At 45.1% G+C, this 25,924-nt stretch overlaps 1 protein-coding gene across 1 annotated transcript in view; it reads right to left on the bottom strand.

The window, feature by feature from the left end:
- limch1b (LIM and calponin homology domains 1b) overlaps nt 1-25,924 on the bottom strand; it is a 153,693-nt gene that overhangs the window by 40,920 nt on the left and 86,849 nt on the right. Inside the window, 5 exon segments of the mRNA XM_082177648.1 lie at nt 5,649-5,963; nt 8,718-8,970; nt 13,058-13,256; nt 23,587-23,697; nt 23,854-23,884. Coding sequence (XP_082033774.1) covers nt 5,649-5,963; nt 8,718-8,970; nt 13,058-13,256; nt 23,587-23,697; nt 23,854-23,884 — 909 coding nt within the window.

Here is a 25,924-nt window from a genome sequence, read left to right as displayed (position 1 = left end):
CTCATAAATGTAAATATGGCTGTGAATCCGTCCAGCAGAAGAGACCAAAGGAAACAGAGAGACTCCACTGAAAACAAAACTCAAGCTGAAGTTGGGCTGGAACTCTATCTGTTGAGAGATAATGTTGGAGATAAACCTTGTGTTTTATACAAAACACTTCAGGACTCGAAATGAACTCAAAGATCCACACACACTCTGGTCTGAATGGCTCACAGTGCGATGGGCGAATCAGTAGATAAACTCCGACATCCAGTCACTGACCATCTGATGCTTTAACTCACAAAACTGGAAAGCACTTTCTCGATCTGTCAAGCTCTAATCTGATTGGACAGTTTTTGGAAGTAAGAACACACAGAGACACACCTTATATATACACAAGGCTTATACAGCGAGCGCTTGGAAATCAACTCGATTTCATCAACATTCAATAACGTTTGTGATACTTTTATTCATCAATGATGCATTAAATGTATCAAAAGTGTTAGTAAAGACATGTATAATGTGACAAAAGATTATATTTCAAATAAATGCAGTTCTTTTGTATCAGAGGATTTTAAGTAAGCTAGTTAACACTCAAAACTGACAATCATTAAAAATCATCTTTGCCATCACAGGACAATTAACATTGTAAAATATATTAAAATAATAAAATTTAAGCTAATAATATGTAGCCTTGATGAGCACTAGAGACTGTACAGTAGGCAAGTACGAGCAAAGTTTTCTGATCAAAACACTGAGTAATCTTATCAAAATAACTTCATGGGTTTGAAGAGTCAAAAACAAAACAACAAGGAGAGATTTTACAGCGAGTCACCGCTTGCCTTTGGTGGCTCTGATAAACTGAACTATTTCGCTAGGCCATAACTGATGATTGAACTAGAGCATTTATTTATCTTATGTTTTCTTATTTCTCATGTCACATTCACATCTTTAGTGCACTTCTGTCTGCTCTCTCTTAACGCTGTCATTCAGTGTAGGGAAACATACTGGACATCACAACATGTCCTGACCAGACGTGACAAGATAAAGCCACAAGCAGTAAGAGCCACTGAAATCCTACAGGTCTGCTCTTCTTTAACCCGTCCTGCATTTTTCAGCAGGGATCCCACTACAAATGCAGTTACAAAGAAAAATTATTAATGGAACACGTCGACTTTTTGGGACTTTATCTTATTCCCCGTATCCCCCAGAGTTAGATAAGTCCACACATACCCTTCTCATCTCTGTGCGTGCCGTAACTCTGTCTGACGCACCCACCGCTAGCCTAGCTTAGCACAAACACTGGAGGTAAATGGCTCCAGCTAGCATACTGCTCCCAATGAGTGACAAAATAACGCCAACATTTTCCTATGTATTTACACAACATGTAAATAGGAAAATGTTGGCGTTATTTTGTCAATGTTGTTTTGTCAATTTTTATTGCCAATGTGTGAACAGCTTGTAACTAAACTTAATCTTACTTCCTAGGTTGTGTATGAAAGCCTGTCGACTGATTTTTATGTGAAGGACTTGGGACGTTTTTGCCGGGAAAATCAAAAGATGTGACGTTTACACATTTACACGGCCTCCTGAGAGCCTCTCTTCTGTTCAACGACACATGAAACTAATGCTTATACAATGTTCAGGGTAATGCCGAAAGAGCTGTTCTGTCCTGTAACGTCAAATAACAGTAATGTGTCGTGCAAAGAAAAGGGATTCATTCAAACTATGGTCCCACACTGCCATGTTCAGTCTCTTGTGCTGCAGTTCCCTGAACGGCCACTGGTGTCGCTAATAACAAGGACTTCTGAACTCTACATACAGCCATTTAGGTTAATCCACAGCTCTTAAGAGATGGACACTGATCAGTGACTCGCACACAGATGCCATGCCTGCTAACCCTCATCCTTAATGCCAGATCTCAGCACTGAACGCCAGCCACAAACACACACACACACACACACACGACACAACAGACACACACGACAGCCGGAAAACCTCCAGCTGCGCTTCCAGAGAATCTCTGGCTCAGGTTCTGTCAACAAGCTGCTTTACCTTTACATTGTGTAGTGCTGTTTAAATTGGCACCAATCTTATTCACTTCAGGTTGTGAAACCATGTAACCTTTCCAGATCATATTACAAAAATCCTCTGAGGAATATAAACATAAGCGCAAGCACACTTTTCTGTCATACTTAAATCAGAAACTAAATTCTAAGAGCTTTTGAATAGTAAAAAATAACTAAGCCAAATATATGTGTACTAGTTGTACTGAAATGAGCCAAAGAAAAAAGATCAATGATTTCAGGCGGAAAACTTTTAATCTTAACAGATCTTATACTTTATGAATATCAGCCGCGGATTTATGTTGTTCTTCTCCACCAAATTTACAGTATAATGGTATATAAGATGTTAAAGACTGTCAAGACTGTTCAGACTTCGATCCTCCCTTGCTAGGTGGCGAATCGTGCAGCAAAGGCTTTCCAGTATTTCCAGTCCTTGCAGTAATGCTAACGAGAAACTGTGCTTCTAACCCGACGTCGTGAGCTGTCGTTCATACTTCTGATGCTGTTTGCAAATGTTCGTTTGAACTGTGGTTTCAGGAAACACAGAATCGTTGAACTATGTTGCTAACGACAGAACTCGCGACCATAGTTTGCTAACGATGCTTTCAGGAAACGCAGTCTGAAGCGAAGCCGTGAAACCCCACTGAGATCAAACTTTGATGTCTTGTTTCTGTTTACTCTGCATATTAAACTGTGACCTAAAAAATGAAGAACTTCCCATAAATGCCACTGTTGTTTGGAAGAGCGGTGTTCGCAACATCAGACTTCAAGGTGAATACGTTTTAGTTTTTAAAACCCTTTAACCTCAATGTCAAGCAGCCCTTTCGGTTTCCTGAAGGGCGGCGGTGCGGAGCTCAGCTCAGCTCAGTTCACGGCCCAACACAGGAAACCGGCACATTCCCCGTCTTCCTCCGGGCGGGTCGCCTGTTCCTTCTGTGAGACTGTTTTCATCAACACACAATGGGAAAGTCCTCAGAGCGACATTCAGAGCCTTTCCTCCGTGTGTTTATGAGTTTGTGTGGCCGCTGTGAACACCTGATGTTGTCATTATGAAAGGTACTGATAATAATATTCAGATTCCAAATGATAAATATATATATCAGTTTTTGAGAAACAGTCCATCTTTTGGTGAATTATAAAAGCATGTTGCCAATTATTGCTTTTGTATTCTGTAGCTGAGAATGATCAACTTTCATGATGAGTTCTTTCAGATAAAGTGAAAGGTATTCAGTGTTTTTGGCTGTTAAATGTCTTCTGTAGTCGTTTGTACATGTGTGCGGTCTGAATCCAGCGGCAGATCCGTTCTTTATTCCATGTTATTCATGACACTTATCGGTAATGTTTTGTCCTGTGTGTGCTTTTCCAAAACCTGATTCGGTCATCATTTACTCATCCTCATGTCGTTCCAAAGATGACTTTATTTCTTCTGCGAAACACAAAAGAAAATGTTTTGAAGAATGTTGGTGACCAAACAGTTTTGGTGCCCACTGACTTCCACTGATCTTCTTTTATGCTACACTGAAGAAAGTCACTCATGTTTGGAAAGACACAAGTCAAAAAAAAAAAAAAAACATTTTTGGGTGAGCAATCCTTTTGATTACTATTAAATAATTTTAAATTAATTTAATTATGTATACTGTCAAAATCTGAGTAGCTTTGTGAGTTTTATCAATAAATAAATTTTTTAAATCACTTGTTTTGGTGAATCAGTTTGTCCCCTGATTGCATCTGTTCTTATGAAACAGGCTCATTTGTCTTTACTGCACACTTGGTATATTAACTCTGCAACAAGAGCTCATTTTTCAGCAACCTGCTTAAAGCCAGAAGATCGTCTGCTGAAGCGTTTTACCGCGGTAAGGACCACCCTGTCTCAGCCCGCCATGCCAATCTGAGCGACCAGATTCAAAGGCTTTCCTTGGAGTGTCATTGAAGCTCATTCATGTTGACCTACATCAAGCCCAAACATTATAAACAGCAGACGCCTGGCGTGGGACTGAAACCCAGACTCGTCTGGCTCTGGTTCCACCTGACAGTCAGAGCAAATCTGCCAAGAACGCCCAGCCTGTCCTACAACAGCAGCCGAAAGCAAGCTCCAAATATATGAGCAAAAGAACATAAATAAAGTATTTTTTCCCTCAGATCTTTAGTGCCGATCCCAAAAATAATACAAGACTCCTCTCAGGAGGACGGACTCAAGCTCTGGCGGTCAGACAGAGCACAAAGACTGCTTCTGAAAGGATATCAAAGTAAAAGAAGCTGCATTTGTTGTCAAACAGTACAGAGAACATAAGATCAGAGATCCCATCAGACCATTACAACAACTACTTTTATTGGGTGGGACGATGGATGGATGGATGGGCGGGTGGATGGGTGGATGGATGGATGGATGGGCGGGTGGATGGGTGGATGGATGGATGGATGGATGGGTGGATGGGTGGATGGGTGGATGGGTTGGTGGGTGTATGGATGGAAGGATGGATGGATGGATGGATGGGATGGATGGAAGGATGGATGGATGGGTTGGTGGGTGTATGGATGGAAGGATGGATGGATGGATGGATGGATGGGTGGATGGATAGGTGGATGGATGGATGGGTGGATGGATGGATGGATGGATGGATGGATGGATGGATGGATGGATGGGTGGATGGACGGACGGACGGACGGACGGACGGGTGGATGGATGGATGGATGGGTGTATGGATGGATGGATGGATGGGTGGATGGATGGATGGAAGGATGGATGGGTGGGTGTATGGATGGATGGATGGATGAATGGATGGATGGATGGGTGGATGGATGGATGGATGTATGGATGGATGGATGGACGGGTGGATGGACGGGTGGATGGATGGATGGGTGGGTGGATGGATGGATGGATGGATGTGATGGATGGATGTGATGGATGGATGGATGTGATGGATGGATGGGTGGGTGAGTCGGTGAGTGGATGGATGGATGGGTGGTTGGATGAATGGATGGATGGGTGGTTGGATGAATGGATGGATGGATGGATGGATGGATGGATGGATGTGATGGATGGATGTGATGGATGGATGGGTGGTTGGATGAATGGATGGATGGGTGGCTGGATGAATGGATGGATGGATGTGATGGATGGGTGGGTGGGTGGATGGATGGATGGATGGATGGATGGGTGGTTGGATGAATGGATGGATGTGATGGATGGATGGATGGATGTGATGGATGGATGTGATGGATGGATGTGATGGATGGATGTGATGGATGGGTGGGTGGGTGGATGTGGTGGATGTGATGGATGGATGGGTGGGTGAGTAGGTGGGTGGATGGATGGATGGATGGGTGGATGGATGGATGGATGGATGGATGGGTGGATGTGATGGATGGGTGGGTGGGTGGATGGATGGATGGATGGGTGGATGTGATGGATGGGTGGTTGGATGAATGGATGGATGGATGGATGGGTGGTTGGATGAATGGATGGATGGGTGTGTTGGTGGATGGATGGATGGACGGACAGACAGATAGATAGATAGATAGATCCATAGATAGATAGATAGATAGATAGATGGACAGATAGTATGCGTGATCATGAGTGTTTGGTGAAGGGTCGCTGGGCACCTGATGTCATTTCCTGCCGTCTGATTAATGGACGCCAGCGAGTCGTTCTGAAGGGGATCCGGGGGGTTTGGAGGAGTTTGGCAGAAAGCGTCCCGTCGGTCTCTCTCCTCTGATTGGCTCTGCTCGTGATCGAGAGGGTGTACAGAGGGGTGGAGGGGGGATCTGATCTGAGGGTCACTGAGTTGTGGATTCATGGACACGGGGTCTTTAGAGGAAGAGTCGTTCTGCTGTTCACAGTCACTCTCTGTCTGAGACTCCACACAGTGAACATCACCTCCTGTTACCACACAGGACACTTCTAACCAAAGGGTTTCACTAACACCACATCACACAACAACAGTGACACACCCACAAAAACAACACACATGAGCAGGACAACGGCACACACACACACACACACACACACACACACCACGTCAAACCAGGAACATGCCATGACAGGAGAGGGGGATGGAAGAGGAAAGTGTTATACAACAGAGAGGAGGGACGAAAAGAAAAGAAAACAAAAACAATTACATTGTGTGTGTTTTCCACTTGGTGACAATATACAGTGGCAGGGATCTAGCTCGTTCTACTGTATCCTGACACATATTCTTCTGTTAGAAATGTTTTAACTGTATTAGTTGATATTTAGATTCAATTGTGCATGCGCATTTCTCTTGCATGTTTACATTTTATAAAGCCTTTAACATATATCAACATATAATTACATAATAACACTGTAGCACAAAAGTTTCATTTTTAATATTGTCCATTTATCGTTTTTGGGCCATAAAATATTTATCAGCAATATATACTATCAAATCAGAGTCAATAAGCTGTAAATACTGTGCAGCTGATGTTAAAAATCACCACACTTTAAATGGAAAGGTAAAACGGGTCATTGAGGAATACCGTACTCGCACATTATGACAAACGCAGTAGGTTGGTTGGATATTTTATGCATGCAGAATATTCACATGCTGGAGTCAGTATATGAACTGCATACTACAGAAATACAAATATATGGTAAATAAGGACACAGATATAAATCACACTGAAAACATTCACACATATTACACAGAATACACAATTACAGGAGATTATCAATGATACATTAGCATGATGTTTTTTCAGCTGATGTGAATAAGCATTTGAGTATATATTGGAGTGTGTGTGTTGATCCTGTCAGTCTGATGGTTGTTCTGGATCAGCCAACACATCTGGATCAAATCAGCCACCCTCTCAAACATCTGCACTGCAAAATCAATGCAAACAAATAAAAAAACCCAAAAATGTGCGATATTGTTTTTTTGCCGATATCTCATTTTGCCCGATACCGATATATTTTCTCTCCTGTGCAGGGATTCAAAAAAAATATTTTTCATTTCGGTTAGTTTTGAGAAAACTCACTGAGCCATTAGTTTTGAGAACTAAAACATTATTAAAGTTATTTTTATAATAAGAGTACATTTAAATATTAGAAGCAATAATAATAAAATCAATCGCTGCTGCTTTGTTTTCAGACAGATGCAGTTGTAACCTTAACATTTTATTTGTGGATTTAATATTTGTAGGTTATCTACTGCAAAAGAGCTGTAAAAATTCAGAAAATCTTTTAGAGCTTCTTGAATTCAAGATATTTTAATAATCCGTTTAAATAATCCGTTAAAAATGTTACACATTAATTCATAAAACTGTATGTACAATTATTTAAAACTATAGCTTCTGATCTTTAAATCAATTCAGATTCACAATTTTATGACATCGATTGCTGCTTTATGTATTCAGAAACGCAAGTATCTTAATGTTATATGTGTATTTTACTTTTCATTGTATTAGTCTATCAAGTATGCCTACAGCGCCCCCTACAGAAATAAAACTCCTGACCGGGTGGGCTTTAGGACCCGGGGGAGGCTGTTGCCCAAATCCAGCGCAGATCATAACAGTGAATCTAATCACCATTCAGGCAAAAGTTCGCTTCAAGAATGACCAGACTGCAGATATAATCATATCTCTAGCACTCCTTCAGGACATGTGAGTTACTGCAGATGCATAACCAATGCGATGCCGATGTTTACATTTTAAGCCGTTATTGGTTGATTCCGATGACGTGCAATAATATCTTGCATCCCTACACAAACCATTCTTCCTCTAAAGTCTCCCTGTCGGTGAAAATCCAGTTTTTAATGTTGTTTATGTGTCTCTGTGGTGTTTGTAATGTGCTTTAAGACAAACCATGTGTAAATTCATAAGTCGACAGCATTGCTGAGTATTTCCTCCTTAAAACTGCAGTGAACCAAAGACAGTCTCAAAAACACGCTTTGAAATCGCTGGTGTTTCTGACGTCACAAACTACCTTGTAACCAATCAGATCAACGTGTGATCGTCAACCAGTGGATCTCTGAGCTGAGTGAGTGAGTGGAGGCGGGGCTCATTTGCATATTCATAGAACCACGCATACTAAATTAGGCAAGGGTGTCGAGTTACATTCAAGCTATGAACAAAGATGAGTTTTTTATTTCAGCTGTTTGTGCATGCTGTAAAAGGATCTTTGTGGAGTTTGGCAAACAGTGTCTCGAGAGAAGACAGACCATCTTGAAACAACATAAATATCTTGGCAGCTGAAAGAGGGCAAATGAGTTTTGCTTAATCTATTTATTTGTGTGTTTGTTTAATTATCTATAAAGCGCAGAGGATTGGGATTTCAGTGCAGATACAGAGAGTTTGAACTATGTGAGGCCAAACATGACATCACTCATACAGTATCTATGGTAAGAAAGAATAATGATGTGCTGATTTGTTTCAGAATGATAAAAAGAAGCGAAACCCTGACAAAAGTTGTTCTCAGAAGTGGTTTTTGAATCAAACCAAATGCCTGATCTTTGACCGACTGCAACTAAAGTAGTCTCGTCTTGAGCGCAGCAGTTATTCCCCTTTACTCTTTACACATGTCAGCTGGAAGGGTCTCAAAAACTCTTGGAGCCCAAACAGAATATTTATTTCAGGAGCGAGTCATTGTCCAAATGAAAACAACACTCCTACTGGTAAATCAACCGCTTCATCAACATACCAGTGTCTCAGGCTTACCTGAAAGGCCTCTCTCCTCCGACAGGTGAGGTTGTGTTACTCCAGCTTTTGCAGCTGTCGTCTCGGTCTGAGCGCGGGCGGCGCACCGGCGCGGGCAAGAACGTGCCCTGGTTAGTCTTATTGGGCAGGTACTGGTTGAAAGGAAGGGCGATCCGTGGCTCGCTGCAGGACGTTCTCCGCACCAGCATGTCGTCCTTGCGCACGTCCGGCATCTTCCTCTGGGGGGCGTCGCTCTCCGAGTCGCTGCCGCGGCCTGCAGCGGGACAATCAGAGCGAAGTAATGAAGAGTCTGGCAGTGTTACAGTCCTCTGCTGGTGGAGCTATGTTAGTGGTTAAAGAGCTCAGCTCTTACCCCAAAAGTTATAGGTTCAAATCAAACCAAGAAAAACCTCTTCAGATTACTTTACTTTACATTACTTTAGTGATGCCAACCGAAAATATTACAATATTTTCAGTTTTGGCCGAAATGGTTTTGGAGTGCCGAAATTATTGACTGAAAAAGTGACATTTAATTAATGCATTTTGACCAAGTCAATGACTACATTTACATACTCCCCATAATGGGATTATAATGGGATTTTGGCAATATTGCGATTAATCTTTACCTCACGTTAACAGAATACTTAGATCAAACTAATGCGATTAAGCTCATAATCGTAGTAACTATAATCGCATTATTACCGCTCTGACCAAAGTGTGTCTGTTCTCGGATGAACACGGATGCAGTGTGTTGTTCACACTTACTTTGTGACATTAATCTGAAGTTTTCCCTTCATTCTGAATTGCTGAACTCTGTCAACACAACTCACTGCACAGTCTCTGCTCTGTCTCTTCACCGAGAGATGGAGCGAACAATGCGACGGCAGTTCAGGCAAAACCAGTTACAGCGGAAACACGTCCATAGAAATGTGTTTTGCATTTGACGTAAACGGGCAGTAACAAACCTGGATGTGAGTTCATCATTTGTGCTGTGCATTGGGGTATGTGACGAATGGCCACAACACTTCTTAGCGAATCATCAAAATAATGAAAATAGCTTGTAAACGGGAGTTGAGAGTTTTGCTCGTGCTATGTAATCATCTAACCCTAACCCTTCGGACAACACACAGCTCATATCTTTGTCGCTGGAAGTTACTGTAACACAACACACAGTAGACACACGTTTGCAGCGCAGAACACGATCCAGTCGGATCCGTTCCCACAGTCCGGGTTTTCTGAGAATGCGATTGTGAGTTCTGCAAATGTACAGGTGTGAGTTCAGTTATAGAATGTGGTTGTCACTCCATTAATATCTGGACTGTGTGTGAACATAACCATAACCGGACTCAAATACAGGACTGACAACCGTATCCTCATGGCCAAAGTCTATTCATGCACACAATGTCAGCAGTGTGGACGCACTTCACCGTGACCAAAGGTTTGGCTACAGCAATATGTAAAGTATGTTTGCCTGAAATATAGTGAGGCGGCTAATGCTAAAGTACTATAACTGGACTGATTTAGCAATCACGAACATCCTGGACAGCATAAATAACTCAATTACACTTACACTTTATTTTTGGTTTTTGGCTAAATGAAAAATGTCAATTTTGGTTTTGGTATTTCTTTGGTTTCGGGCATTGAATGCACAGGCAAGAAACACACATTTTGACCAGAAATGCCAAAAATCTAGTCAGGGATGAACTAAAAACAGCCAGTGAACCGGCGTCAGGGTCCCAAGGTTCACTGATGCACGTGGGGAGCGAAGAACAGAACAGATACTGTAACTATTACTGAAAAACTCCATGATAGAAAGATGTCAGAACACACAGTGTGTCGCTGTTTTCTGAGAGCCCATGATGACCCCGTCCACCGCCCAAAGCTCCTACAACATGTACAACTGGAGGAAGCTCTTTCAGCAGGATAATGCACCTGCCACTCTGAACACAGTGATCAGGAACGGTTGGAGGAACATGATGAAGAGTTCAAGGTGTTGCCCAGATCTGTGGGATGTGCTGGACCAACACCACCTCACAACCTGAAGGTATTAAAGGATCTGCAGAAACCAGAGGACACGTCCAGAGGTCTTGTAGAGTCCATGCCTAGACGGGTCAGCGCTGTTTTGGCGGCACGAGGGGATCTACGCGATATTAGGCTGGTGGTTTTAATGATTTCAGTGGTTAAATACAAATAGAAAAGTGAACTTACAGTAGAGTCAGAAGCTCTGACAGAGGATCAGAGAACATTCTTTGGTGTTGGTGCCTCTGAGGCTTTCCAGTGTCTGCCACTCCAAACATTATGTCAAGCACCCAGGAGTGTGAGCAAACGGCTGTATAAAACCACTTTAGCCTGTGGCTGCATCTGAGAGGACTGATGCAGAATATTTTGAGGACCTGATGTTTAAGTAGATTACTGTCTCGAAGTCCTTTAGTCTTTATAAAGCTGATTTGCCGGAGTTAAAAGCTGTTTTGAGGAGCACCTGGATCAACATTGATCTTCCACTCCACATTGCCAGGCCAGCTGCTCTGCACATGTCTGTTCGCCAGCGTCTGTGGCTCAGCGTTAAACACACACCAGTCAAGATGATGACTGATGGTGCATGTCACATCACACAACTCGTCACACGAGCAGTAAACACATACTGTATGGCATCCACACATGATGGTACTGCAGGGAAAGGAGATTTTCACAGGCGTAAGGCTTTTCCCAACAATTTTATCGCAGATGTTTCTCCTAAAACTCTTTAAAAGAAATATAAAATGTAGAGCAGTACAGAGCAGCTATAAAAGCAATGTTGATAGAACAGCTCACTTAACTGAGTTAATATTCATGAGACAGCAAAGCAGAGCATTAGCAGCAGTCGACACTACTCAGCTACTCATCTAATCACTGTGTGGGCAGATGCTCTGTCTCGTAATTACGAAGCTCTGTCTTGTTCTCTTTTCTCCAGCACTCTCCTCTGTTCACACACACACACACACACACACACACACACATCTGTGTGAAGTGCAGTATCAGCCTCGGTCAATCACACATATGAATAAAGCATTACATAGCGTTCACTTGAAAACCAGATTGATCTGTTTTCAGTACAGTACAGTAATTACAGTAACTGTTTGTAAACACAACATTTGAAACGTGGCCCCTCCTCGTGGGCGGAGCACAGCCATAAGCCCCGCCCCCCGCCCTGACATCACATCAGTTGCACACACAGCGATGAGCTATTTTGCTAATATTAAGTTTCATGCATAAATAGCATTATACACAAATATGCTATTTATGCATGAAACAACATATTAGCGGAATAGCTAATTGAAAGAACTCTTGCGCTAATATTTAGATGGCTAGCTGTAATTTTTGAGAGAGTTTAGCCATCTAGTCTAGCTAGTTTATAATTATCTATTTTCATAAAAACATGATTATAATGCCTTATAATCTGACTGGAGTTACAGCATTCAACAAAGGCAATAGTAACGTGAGCGGATTGTTTTTGACACCGTAGCGGAGCTTGAGAAACAGAGACACACCAGCTGACTAAAGGCCCGGAAACATCCCGAGAACAGAAAGAGAAGAAGAACATGTGGAAATACAGACACAAACACACTTCTAGTGGACCACACGAATAGACTGAGAGGCATTATTTATCAATTATGTCGTGTCGCTCCAAACCCGTAATACTTTCGTTAATCTGATATGAAATCTGATATATCTAATGAAATCTGAGAGCTTTCTGTCCCTCCATTGACAAGCTACGCAACTACCACTGTCAAGCCCCAGAAAGGCAGTAAAGACATCATTAAAGTAATCCATGTGACATCAGTGGTTTAACCTATTATTTTGTAATATTTTGTGAATAAACTAGTAAATTATGTTGTTTTTTTTGCGCAAACAAAGCCCTGGCATCACTTCACAAAATCAAGGTTAAAATTAGGTTGAGCTGCGTGTGCAACTCATGTAAAGTGTTGCCAATCATTTTAAATAATAAAAATAAGCCTATCACACCCTCTCTGACATGTAGACAAATACTGACTGTTCTAAAATACTCCACATTTCTTGCACATTGTATGGCGTAACAAGACTCAAGAAGGGGACAGGGCTCAAGATCGGGTCAGCTGATCTTTCTAACAAGCTGGAGATTAGAGGAACAACTACTGCTTTCACACAACCCTAATACTCCAGGATCTTCACTGGTGGACATGTATAGCTTGACACCATAGATTAGCCACTGGCGTGAGGCTTACCATCGCTGCAGCCGAGGGCGAGGGGGTGTGTGTGAGCGTGAGGCTGGGGGTGTGTGTGAGCATGAGGCTGGGGGTGTGTGTGAGCGTGAGGCTGGGGGTGTGTGTGAGCGTGAGGCTTACCATCACTGCAGCCGAGGGCGAGCAGGCCGTCGGGCGAGGGGGTGTGGCGGGAGCGAGAGCCGATGGAGTCCAGGCTGTCGAACGAGTCGTCTCGTGTGTGTCTCGGCGGGGAGAGAGAGTTGCTGCGCTCCGACTCACAGCAGTCGATGTAACCACTGTCCCTGACGCTGCGCTTCGGGCTGGCCAACTCCTCTGCTTCCTGACACACACACACACACACACAACATCACGGGTTTGCAATCTGAGGTCTCTACACGTGGGGTTTTGATTGTGAACAGAAACAAACATGTTTGGTATGAGATTGAGCTTCAGCCAATGAGGGATGTGCAGTTGAGCTTCTGTTTATATTCGCTGTTCAATGTTTATATGTGAATAAAAGCCTTCAGTCATATAAAGCGATTGAATCTCTTCAGAAAATTTGGACTAAACCACTCAGATCATATGAATTAGCTTTACGATCTCTTTATGAACTGTTTGAAGACACACAGTGGAAGTTGCATGGACTGTCAATGGAGGGACAGAAATCTCTCAGACTTCATTTCAAGTTTCTTAACTTTATTTTCTATAGCGCCTTTAAAAGTTACATCTCAAAGCGCTTTACAAAAATGAGGAAAAATTCAAAAGAGAAATACAACAATACAAAAGAAAAGCATTCATAAACGTGAAGTACATTCAAATATACAATACGAATATAAAATGTTATTAAAAAAATCCATAAGTAAATGGTAATCAGTAATCAAATAAATCAAATAAAAGATACCCCAAAAAATACGGGTGTGGAACGGCATGAGGGTGAGTATGTGTGTGTATATATATATATATATATATATATATATATATATATGTGTGTGTGTGTGTGTGTGTGTGTGTGTGTGTGTGTATTACTAGATGAAGATGAAGACAAATGAAGGCAGAATCAAAATATAAACGAGGTTTAATCCATAAGGCGTAACAGTGTAATACACACACATACATGAGTACATGAACATCATCCGACAACTAAAGACTGACCACAGAGAAACTAAAGACACATAGGAACTAATACACAGAAGAACTAACACACAGGTAACAAACTAAATGAACTAAACAAACTGAATGATGTGCAGCTGCGGTGAATGATTAGTGACCATAGCAACAGATTAGTGACCATAGCAACAGACGAGTGACCATAGCAACAGATGAGTGGCGGGAAACAAATACAAAGAAACATGTGATTGATGAAAACAAACTGAAAGTCTGTGAAAGTGAAACCAAAGATGAACGAGTCCAGATAAAAGTGACAATATATATACAGTATATGTTTAATTGTTTAGTAATGAATTATGTATGAATTAATGAGTAAATCTAAAAAAGTGTTTCTGTTATGAATGGCTCCTTTGAATGTATTGAATGTATGGAGATTTTCCTAAAAGACAATCAGGGCCCTATTTTAACGATCTGAAATGCAAGTATCAAACGCGAAACGCAAGTAACTTTGTGGGCAGATCTCGGCGCTGTTGCTATTATACCGGCGGGATAAATGACTCTTGCGCCCGACGCAAATCTAAAATGTGTTGGTCACATACTCATAGGTGTGGTTTGGGCGTAACGTGAAATAAATCAATCAGAGCGACATCTCACATTCCCTTTAAGAGCAGGCGCGCTTGTTCCATGGCGGGTTGCTATTATAACGGCGGATTTGCCAGACGCACGCCAGGAGCGGTTCACAGCCGAGGAGACCGACGTTCTCGTCAGGGCCGGAAAACACAGAGAAGTGACATTGGGGATGGAGAAACACACCCAGATCAGCTTCGGTTAAACAGGCGTATGATAATTTGGGTAAATGTGTAAGCTAGATTTATGCTTTTATAATAAATTGTCTATCTATCTATCTATCTATCTATCTATCTATCTATCTATCTATCTATCTATCTATCTATCTATCTATCTATCTATCGTAATAATGTATGATTTGCAAAAATGAAAACTGCTGCTTCTGTGTAGATGAGAGAATCAAAGTGTGTGTGTGTTGTGCACACGCTACATTGATTATGGCCAAGCATGCGCCCTTAAAATAGCATCTGAATAACATGCGCAACGCGCCACTGACTTTAGACTAGGTTTCTCCTGGTCAGTGGCGGAATTGTTTTCTAAACCTGCAAAATAGCACCAGGGAACGTTTGCGCTGGAACACGCCTCCTCTTTGCGCTGAACCGCCCCCGGGAGAGCAAATGCATTTGGTAGTTTACCGACGTGCGTCTGTGGAGGGAAAAGTCTGCTGTGTGTCAGGTGCAAAATAGGAATGATACATGCGTCGGTGTACAAAGTCAATTGCGCTGGGTGCAAGATAGGGCCCTCAGTGTTTTTGAATGAATCTGCGGAGTGAATGATTCAGTGACTTATAATAGACACAAAGATACTGACATTATAATGTATAGAAACAGTCACTAAATTACTTGATGAACAAATAATTTTTCGAATGGATTTAAAAGATTCCAGTCACTTGATGAATCAAAATCCCACTATAAGGCTGTGTCCGACATCACATACTTCCCTACTATACAGCAGACGGAAAACAGTATGTGACTAAAGAAGTATGTCTGAAATCACGGTACTATATTATAATACAGGTGAGCACTGTACTATCCCATGGGGCCACGGGAGAGGCTTTACCAATGACAGTGAGACACCATAACTGACGATGGTCACATGATGCATAGTGAATGTAGGACGTCTGGATTACATTCATACAACACACATTCATACTATATAGAATGTAGTTTTTAGCAGTCATGAGTTAATCACGTACTGAATACGAGAGAGCGCGAGACAGTTCCTCCTGGATGGTTTATATAACGGTTCAGCCGTGATGGACAGGCGCTGGCGCTCAGAGTGCGGTTTTCTGATCAACAGATCGAGTCAGCTGTGCTGTGTCACCGAAACACAGAGTCCTGACTGAACCCAGATCAGTGTGTGTGACCAGATGGAGAAACACTTTCATGCGAGGACAGAACACATGCTAGAATAACACATGTCAGTCCGGTGACATCATGGGCTGTGGCACGAGCTGCTGTTCGGATCAGTGTGATAATAACGTCTTTGTTCGACACAACTCTAGAAAAACAAAAGCCTCTAGACAAGAGCGAGCTTCATCTCCAGGTCCATTTCAGGTATTTTTATTTTATTTTTACGATTGTCTACTGCCCAGAACAGCAGATGGTGATCTGTCCCGCTGATGTGTGTGTGTGAGATCACTGTATTCCCTGGAGATCTGCAGAAGAGTCCAGTGGTCTGCAGAAACACCCTCTTCCAGAAATGACCTCAGGAGTGATGGACAGAGGTGGAGTGTGTTTCTCACGAACTCAGAGTCAGGCCCACATCAGGCTTGCTCTATACACACATGCTCAAAGCTCCACTGAAGTGCTGTGGAGCGCGCAGCGTTGTTTGAGGTAATCTCCACTGAGACAGGAAGCAGAGGCGGGGCATACTGAACGGCTCCTCCCCCTTTTCAAATAGCCAATAGCGTCTAGTTTACCTCACAAGGTGTGAATACATTCAAGCCATTTCATTCCTAACCAGCGTACAGTCGGAAAACAGAATAAACCTCAAGCAGCCGAACACACATCTGCAGTCAGTGGCAGCTGAACACACATCTGCAGTCAGTGGCAGCCGAACACACATCTGCAGTCAGTGGCAGCCGAACACACATCTGCAGTCAGTGGCAGCCGAACACACATCTGCAGTCAGTGGCAGCCGAACACACATCTGCAATCAGTGTCAACCGAACAAACATCTGCAGTCAGTGGCAGCCGAACACACATCTGCAGTCAGTGGCAGCCGAACACACATCTGCAATCAGTGTCAGCCGAACACACATCTGCAGTCAGTGTCAACCGAACAAACATCTGCAGTTAGTGGCAGCCGAACACACATCTGCAATCAGTGGCAGCCGAACACACATCTGCAGTCAGTGGCAGCCGAACACACATCTGCAGTCAGCGGCAGCCGAACACACACACACATCTGCAGTCAGTGTCAGCCGAACACACATCTGCAGTCAGCGGCAGCCGAACACACATCTGCAATCAGTGGCAGCCGAACACACATCTGCAGTCAGTGTCAGCCGAACAAACATCTGCAATCAGTGGCAGCCGAACACACATCTGCAATCAGTGGCAGCCGAACACACATCTGCAGTCAGCCGAACACACACACATCTGCAGTCAGTGGCAGCTGAACACACATCTGCAGTCAGTGTCAGCCGAACACACATCTGCAATCAGTGGCAGCCGAACACACATCTGCAATCAGTGGCAGCCGAACACACATCTGCAGTCAGCCGAACACACACACATCTGCAGTCAGTGGCAGCTGAACACACATCTGCAGTCAGTGTCAGCCAAACACACATCTGCAATCAGTGGCAGCCCAACACACATCTGCAATCAGTGGCAGCCCAACACACATCTGCAGTCAGCGGCAGCCGAACACACATCTGCAGCCAGCCGAACACACATCTGCAGTCAGTGTCAGCCGAACACACATCTGCAGTCAGAGGCAGCCGAACACACATCTGCAGTCAGAGGCAGCCGAACACACATCTGCAGTCAGAGGCAGCCGAACACACATCTGCAGTCAGTGGCAGCCGAACACACATCTGCAGCCAGCCGAACACACATCTGCAGTCAGAGGCAGCCGAACACACATCTGCAGTCAGAGGTAGCCGAACACACATCTGCAGTCAGTGGCAGCCGAACACACATCTGCAATCAGTGGCAGCCGAACACACACACATCTGCAGTCAGCGGCAGCCGAACACATATCTGCAGTCAGTGGCAGACGAACACACACACATCTGCAGTCAGTGGCAGCCGAACACACATCTGCAGTCAGTGGCAGACGAACACACATCTGCAGTCAGTGGCAGACGAACACACACACATCTGCAGTCAGCGGCAGCCGAACACACATCTGCAGTCAGTGGCAGACGAACACACACACATCTGCAGTCAGCGGCAGCCGAACACACATCTGCAGTCAGCGGCAGCCGAACACACATCTGCAGTCAGCGGCAGCCGAACACACATCTGCAGTCAGAGGCAGCCGAACACACATCTGCAGTCAGTGGCAGCCGAACACACATCTGCAGTCAGCGGCAGCGAACACACATCTGCAGTCAGTGTCAGCCGAACACACATCTGCAGTCAGTGGCAGCCGAACACACATCTGCAATCAGTGGCAGCCCAACACACATCTGCAGTCAGCGGCAGCCGAACACACATCTGCGGCCAGCCGAACACACATCTGCAGTCAGTGTCAGCCGAACACACATCTGCAGTCAGTGGCAGCCGAACACACATCTGCAGTCAGAGGCAGCCGAACACACATCTGCAGTCAGTGTCAGCCGAACACACATCTGCAGTCAGTGGCAGCCGAACACACATCTGCAGTCAGTGGCAGCCGAACACACATCTGCAATCAGTGGCAGCCCAACACACATCTGCAGTCAGCGGCAGCCGAACACACATCTGCAGCCAGCCGAACACACATCTGCAGTCAGTGTCAGCCGAACACACATCTGCAGTCAGAGGTAGCCGAACACACATCTGCAGTCAGCGGCAGCCGAACACACATCTGCAGTCAGTGGCAGCCGAACACACATCTGCAGTCAGTGGCAGCCCAACACACATCTGCAGTCAGCGGCAGCCCAACACACATCTGCAGTCAGCGGCAGCCGAACACACATCTGCAGTCAGTGGCAGCCGAACACACATCTGCAGCCAGCCGAACACACATCTGCAGTCAGTGTCAGCCGAACACACATCTGCAGTCAGAGGCAGCCGAACACACATCTGCAATCAGTGGCAGCCGAACACACATCTGCAGTCAGAGGCAGCCGAACACACATCTGCAGTCAGAGGCAGCCGAACACACATCTGCAGTCAGTGTCAGCCGAACACATATCTGCAGTCAGAGGCAGCCGAACACACATCTGCAGTTAGTGGCAGCCGAACACATATCTGCAGCCAGCCGAACACACATCTGCAGTCAGAGGCAGCCGAACACACATCTGCAGTCAGTGTCAGCCGAACACATATCTGCAGTCAGTGGCAGCCGAACACACACACATCTGCAGTCAGTGGCAGCCGAACACACATCTGTAATCAGTGGCAGCCGAACACACATCTGCAATCAGTGGCAGCCGAACACACATCTGCAGTCAGCGGCAGCCGAACACACATCTGCAATCAGTAGCAGCCGAACACACACACATCTGCAGTCAGTGGCAGCCGAACACACATCTGCAGTCAGTGGCAGCCGAACACACATCTGCAGCCAGCCGAACACACATCTGCAATCAGTGGCAGCCGAACACATATCTGCAGTCAGCGGCAGCCGAACACACACACCTCTGCAGTCAGTGGCAGCCGAACACACATCTGCAGTCAGCGGCAGCCGAACACACATCTGCAGTCAGTGGCAGCCGAACACACCTCTGCAGTCAGTGTCAGCCGAACACACATCTGCAGTCAGCGGCAGCCGAACACACATCTGCAGTCAGCGGCAGCCGAACACACATCTGCAGTCAGCGGCAGCCGAACACACATCTGCAATCAGTGGCAGCCGAACACACATCTGCAATCAGTGGCAGCCGAACACACATCTGCAGTCAGCCGAACACACACACATCTGCAGTCAGTGGCAGCCGAACACACATCTGCAGTCAGCCGAACACACACACATCTGCAGTCAGTGGCAGCTGAACACACATCTGCAGTCAGTGGCAGCCCAACACACATCTGCAGTCAGTGTCAGCCGAACACACATCTGCAGTCAGCCGAACACACACACATCTGCAGTCAGTGGCAGCCAAACACACATCTGCAGTCAGCCGAACACACACACATCTGCAGTCAGTGGCAGCTGAACACACATCTGCAGTCAGTGTCAGCCAAACACACATCTGCAATCAGTGGCAGCCGAACACATATCTGCAATCAGTGGCAGCCCAACACACATCTGCAGTCAGCGGCAGCCAAACACACATCTGCAGCCAGCCGAACACACATCTGCAGTCAGTGTCAGCCGAACACACATCTGCAGTCAGAGGCAGCCGAACACACATCTGCAATCAGTGGCAGCCGAACACACATCTGCAGTCAGCCGAACACACACACATCTGCAATCAGTGTCAGCCGAACACACATCTGCAGTCAGAGGCAGCCGAACACACATCTGCAGTCAGTGGCAGCCGAACACACATCTGCAGTCAGCCGAACACACACACATCTGCAATCAGTGGCAGCCGAACACACATCTGCAGTCAGTGTCAGCCGAACACACATCTGCAGTCAGAGGCAGCCGAACACACATCTGCAATCAGTGGCAGCCGAACACACATCTGCAATCAGCCGAACACACACACATCTGCAATCAGTGGCAGCCGAACACACATCTGCAATCAGTGTCAGCCGAACACACATCTGCAGTCAGCCGAACACACACACATCTGCAGTCAGTGGCAGCCAAACACACATCTGCAGTCAGCCGAACACACACACATCTGCAGTCAGTGGCAGCTGAACACACATCTGCAGTCAGTGTCAGCCAAACACACATCTGCAATCAGTGGCAGCCGAACACACATCTGCAATCAGTGGCAGCCCAACACACATCTGCAGTCAGCGGCAGCCGAACACACATTTGCAGCCAGTGTCAGCCGAACACACATCTGCAGTCAGAGGCAGCCGAACACACATCTGCAGTCAGAGGCAGCCGAACACACATCTGCAGTCAGAGGCAGCCGAACACACATCTGCAGTCAGAGGCAGCCGAACACACATCTGCAGTCAGAGGCAGCCGAACACACATCTGCAGTCAGAGGCAGCCGAACACACATCTGCAGTCAGAGGCAGCCGAACACACATCTGCAGTCAGTGGCAGCCGAACACACATCTGCAGCCAGCCGAACACACATCTGCAGTCAGAGGCAGCCGAACACACATCTGCAGTCAGAGGTAGCCGAACACACATCTGCAGTCAGTGGCAGCCGAACACACATCTGTGGCAGCCGAACACACACACATCTGCAGTCAGTGGCAGACGAACACACACACATCTGCAGTCAGTGGCAGCCGAACACACATCTGCAGTCAGTGGCAGACGAACACACATCTGCAGTCAGTGGCAGACGAACACACACACATCTGCAGTCAGTGGCAGACGAACACACACACATCTGCAGTCAGTGGCAGACGAACACACACACATCTGCAGTCAGCGGCAGCCGAACACACATCTGCAGTCAGCGGCAGCCGAACACACATCTGCAGTCAGCGGCAGACGAACACACATCTGCAGTCAGAGGCAGCCGAACACACATCTGCAGTCAGTGGCAGCCGAACACACATCTGCAGTCAGCGGCAGCCGAACACACATCTGCAGTCAGTGGCAGCCGAACACACATCTGCAGTCAGTGGCAGCCGAACACACATCTGCAATCAGTGGCAGCCGAACACACATCTGCAGTCAGCGGCAGCCGAACACACATCTGCAGTCAGTGGCAGCCGAACACACATCTGCAGTCAGTGGCAGCCGAACACACATCTGCAATCAGTGGCAGCCGAACACACATCTGCAATCAGTGGCAGCCCAACACACATCTGCAGTCAGCGGCAGCCGAACACACATCTGCAGCCAGCCGAACACACATCTGCAGTCAGTGTCAGCCGAACACACATCTGCAGTCAGAGGCAGCCGAACACACATCTGCAGTCAGAGGCAGCCGAACACACATCTGCAGTCAGTGTCAGCCGAACACACATCTGCAGTCAGTGGCAGCCGAACACACATCTGCAGTCAGTGGCAGCCGAACACACATCTGCAATCAGTGGCAGCCGAACACACATCTGCAGTCAGCGGCAGCCGAACACACATCTGCAGCCAGCCGAACACACATCTGCAGTCAGTGTCAGCCGAACACACATCTGCAGTCAGAGGCAGCCGAACACACATCTGCAGTCAGAGGCAGCCGAACACACATCTGCAATCAGTGGCAGCCCAACACACATCTGCAATCAGTGGCAGCCGAACACACATCTGCAGTCAGTGGCAGCCCAACACACATCTGCAGTCAGAGGCAGCCGAACACACATCTGCAATCAGCGGCAGCCGAACACACATCTGCAGTCAGTGGCAGCCGAACACACATCTGCAATCAGTGGCAGCCGAACACACATCTGCAATCAGCGGCAGCCGAACACACATCTGCAGTCAGTGGCAGCCCAACACACATCTGCAATCAGTGGCAGCCGAACACACATCTGCAATCAGCGGCAGCCGAACACACATCTGCAGTCAGTGGCAGCCGAACACACATCTGCAATCAGTGGCAGCCGAACACACATCTGCAATCAGCGGCAGCCGAACACACATCTGCAGTCAGTGGCAGCCGAACACACATCTGCAGTCAGTGGCAGCCGAACACACATCTGCAGTCAGTGTCAGCCGAACACACATCTGCAGCCAGCGGCAGCCGAACACACATCTGCAGTCAGCGGCAGCCGAACACACATCTGCAGTCAGCCGAACACACATCTGCAGTCAGTGGCAGCCGAACACACATCTGCAGTCAGTGGCAGCCGAACACACATCTGCAGCCAGCGGCAGCCGAACACACATCTGCAGCCAGCGGCAGCCGAACACACATCTGCAGTCAGCGGCAGCCGAACACACATCTGCAGTCAGCGGCAGCCGAACACACATCTGCAGTCAGCGGCAGCCGAACACACATCTGCAGTCAGCGGCAGCCGAACACACATCTGCAGTCAGCGGCAGCCGAACACACTGGCAGCCGAACACACATCTGCAGTCAGTGGCAGCCGAACACACATCTGCAGTCAGTGGCAGCCGAACACACACACATCTGCAGTTTTATTTTAAACATGTATTTTTCAGTAATGTTGTTACACAGTTTTTCTCCAAGCTCTTCCACAGAGCCCTAGTTTACTGTAAAACCGCTGTATTAAACTGCTAAACATGTGGATATTTGATCGTGCTCATAATGCCTGATTTCACCAGTACATTAATATTCATTGTATATGTACTTCTGGAATGTAGCACTATTTTAAGCTGTAAATGGCAAAAGCAATAGAGACAATATTATAATAAACGGTCAAATGCATTTCAGATGTACAGTGTGCAAGTATTAGTGTGAAACACATTTCTGCCTATTTTCAGTAATAATTACGTATATTTACAGGTCACTGTACCCTTACTGTTGCTCATCCCACTACAAAACTACACACAATGCCACAAATATAATGTTTTGGATGCAAAAATCAGGAATAAATGATGGTGGGAGTAACTCGTCAGAGTAAAAGAGTCCGACACTCAGACTCTGCTCTCTAGATTGAGGATTCATGACGACCTGACATTGATCAGGTGATCACTCCTGCTGTGTGTGTGTGTGTGTGTGTGTGTGTGTGTGTGTGTGTGTGTGTGTGTGTGTGTGTGTGTGTGTGTGTGTGTGTGTGTGTGTGTGTGTGTACCGTTGTCATCAGCGAGCGCAGTCCCTCAAACTCCTGCAGGGCCAGTGTGGGCCCGCTGTACGAGGCGCTGGTGTTGGCCACTCGACCCAGCCAGTAGAGAGTGTTCAGAACCTGGACAACACACACACACAACCTCACACACTGTCTGCAGTAATGAACAACTACATTAATAATTCTGTCACTTTTGATCAATTTAATTCATCCTTCCTTGCTGTAAAAATAGTAAGTAATTTCTTTAAAACCAATCTCACTGCAGATTTGACTTACATGTTTTAACTTCTTGTGGTTGTCTGGATCTCTGAGAGAAAGAGAAAGAGAAAGAGAAAGAGAAAGAGAAAGAGAAAGAGAAAGAGAAAGAGAAAGAGAAAGAGAAAGAGAAAGAGACGTGTGTTCAGTGAATCAATCAACAAATGAAAACAATAGAACGGCTGAGACAAAAACACAGCACATGATCTATCATCATAAACTCATGACAGGAGGACATCCTCCCTGACCCGTCCCGCTTTGCCTTGTCCCACACGTCGCATATTGAGAAAAAGTCCCGCATTTTCATCAGTCTGTTGGTTTTTAATGATCTTATTAAGAAAACGTGCATGCGTTCTTTTGCCTTTTTAAGAAAGCATTTTATTTATTCTTGTTGAGGCGTAGTTCTTCACCTATATTTACCAGCACTTCATCAGAAGTACAAACACAACAGCCGTTTCTAAATCCTATCCAATGGTTGAAAGGAAAGGAGTAAACCCGGCCACTAGTAGGCTGTGACGGCTGTCAATCACAATGTGGAGCAGTGATTCGTTCCATGTGTTCCCTGGCAGAAAACAAATGGATAATTCGGTACAATAAACTTTCAATTTAACAGAATTGATCAGCTTGTGGTTGTTTTAATCAACATCCTTTCTAAAATATGAACGTTTTTGGTTTACTATATTCTTAATATATAAGACTGTCAGTTAACTAATTTCATGTTGTTTTATATTTTATTTGTTCATTGTTTATTTAGTTGGATTATAGTTGGACTTATAGTTATAATAGTGCTCTGCATGATGCCGCTGCCTCTGGGCTCAGTGATGATGAGTTTAAATGACATGTAAAATAAAGACATGTTCTGTCACACTGTGATGTGATGGTGTTTTCTGGAAGGGACTAAAGAACAAAGAACTCTTATCAGCTGAAAGGCAGAATACAAATGTTTTTATTAAGATTAAACACATTCATAACATAACATTCAGGTTATGTTGATGGACAGACAGAGTGAGTATGGAGGTATTTTTGGTGCAAAACTACTGAACGCCTGTGGAATTTGTAGTTGTAGAGAATAGCCACACATGTGTATCAGTAAATCTGAAGTCTTTTTTTGCTGACGAGAATTTCAAAATAAAGCCCTACCAGAGTCTCAATGCAACAACAGACAGTGATTGAACAGAGAGAAATGTTTTAAGAGTTGCAAACTTGTAGACTTTTTTTTATCTTCCACAAACACAACACAACAGTCACACCTTCTCAAATTCTTCATTGCAGGAGCACAAATCCTATTCTACAAATCACAAATTAAGAAACTCATACGCTCACATGTTTGCTACAGTTGCTGCAGTGAATATGGTGCAAAACGCATTTACACCCCGCATCAGAAAATGTGAAGTCACGGAGAAATTTTGCTCATCTGCAAATCAGTATGTGAATTCATCCAATGAGAGTTGCACACTTGTAGAATATTTTCTCACAAATGTCTTGTATATTTTTCTAGCACAAACACAAGTACATAACTACAGCTGCTTGAATCTGCTGCGACCAATCTCAAACACTGTTTTTCGCTTTCAAGTGACAAGTTTCATGCGCTATCCCTTTTGCACCAAGTGCACCGTGAAATGTGGGGCAAAAGTGAGTTGTGCATCTGTAGAGGCAGTGGGCGGAGCCTACATGAATATTCATGAGTTTCCCGGGCATGCGCGTGGAACTGCTCATTCTAGTTCACGCTCCTCGTTTCTCAGCAGGTTTAATGGATTATTTAAAAAAAGGTAAATATAGTTTCAGCGCGAACTTAAACTACAATTGTGTATCATTTTGTTAAATTCATAATGTTTTTATTAATTCGTCACTGACTGAATGATTGCTGGCATTCACTTCGTGTAGGCCTATATACAGTAGCTACAGCAAACTTCAACTCGCCGTATAAATTGCACCTTGCGAAGCTTTAAAACTGTGGCTTTTACTAATTATTATCATTTGTTGATTGCAATAAATTAAATAAACCCTCATAAATGTATCTGTGGGCTAACACTTTTTAAAATATATATATTATATCCTGGTGTGATTGTTCTTAAATTCTTGTTCGTTTAAA

Source organism: Leuciscus leuciscus (assembly GCF_965113295.1).
Source record: "Leuciscus leuciscus genome assembly, chromosome: 8".
Taxonomy (NCBI): Eukaryota; Metazoa; Chordata; class Actinopteri; order Cypriniformes; family Leuciscidae; genus Leuciscus; species Leuciscus leuciscus.
This window is presented reverse-complemented; position numbering and strand designations above follow the sequence as displayed.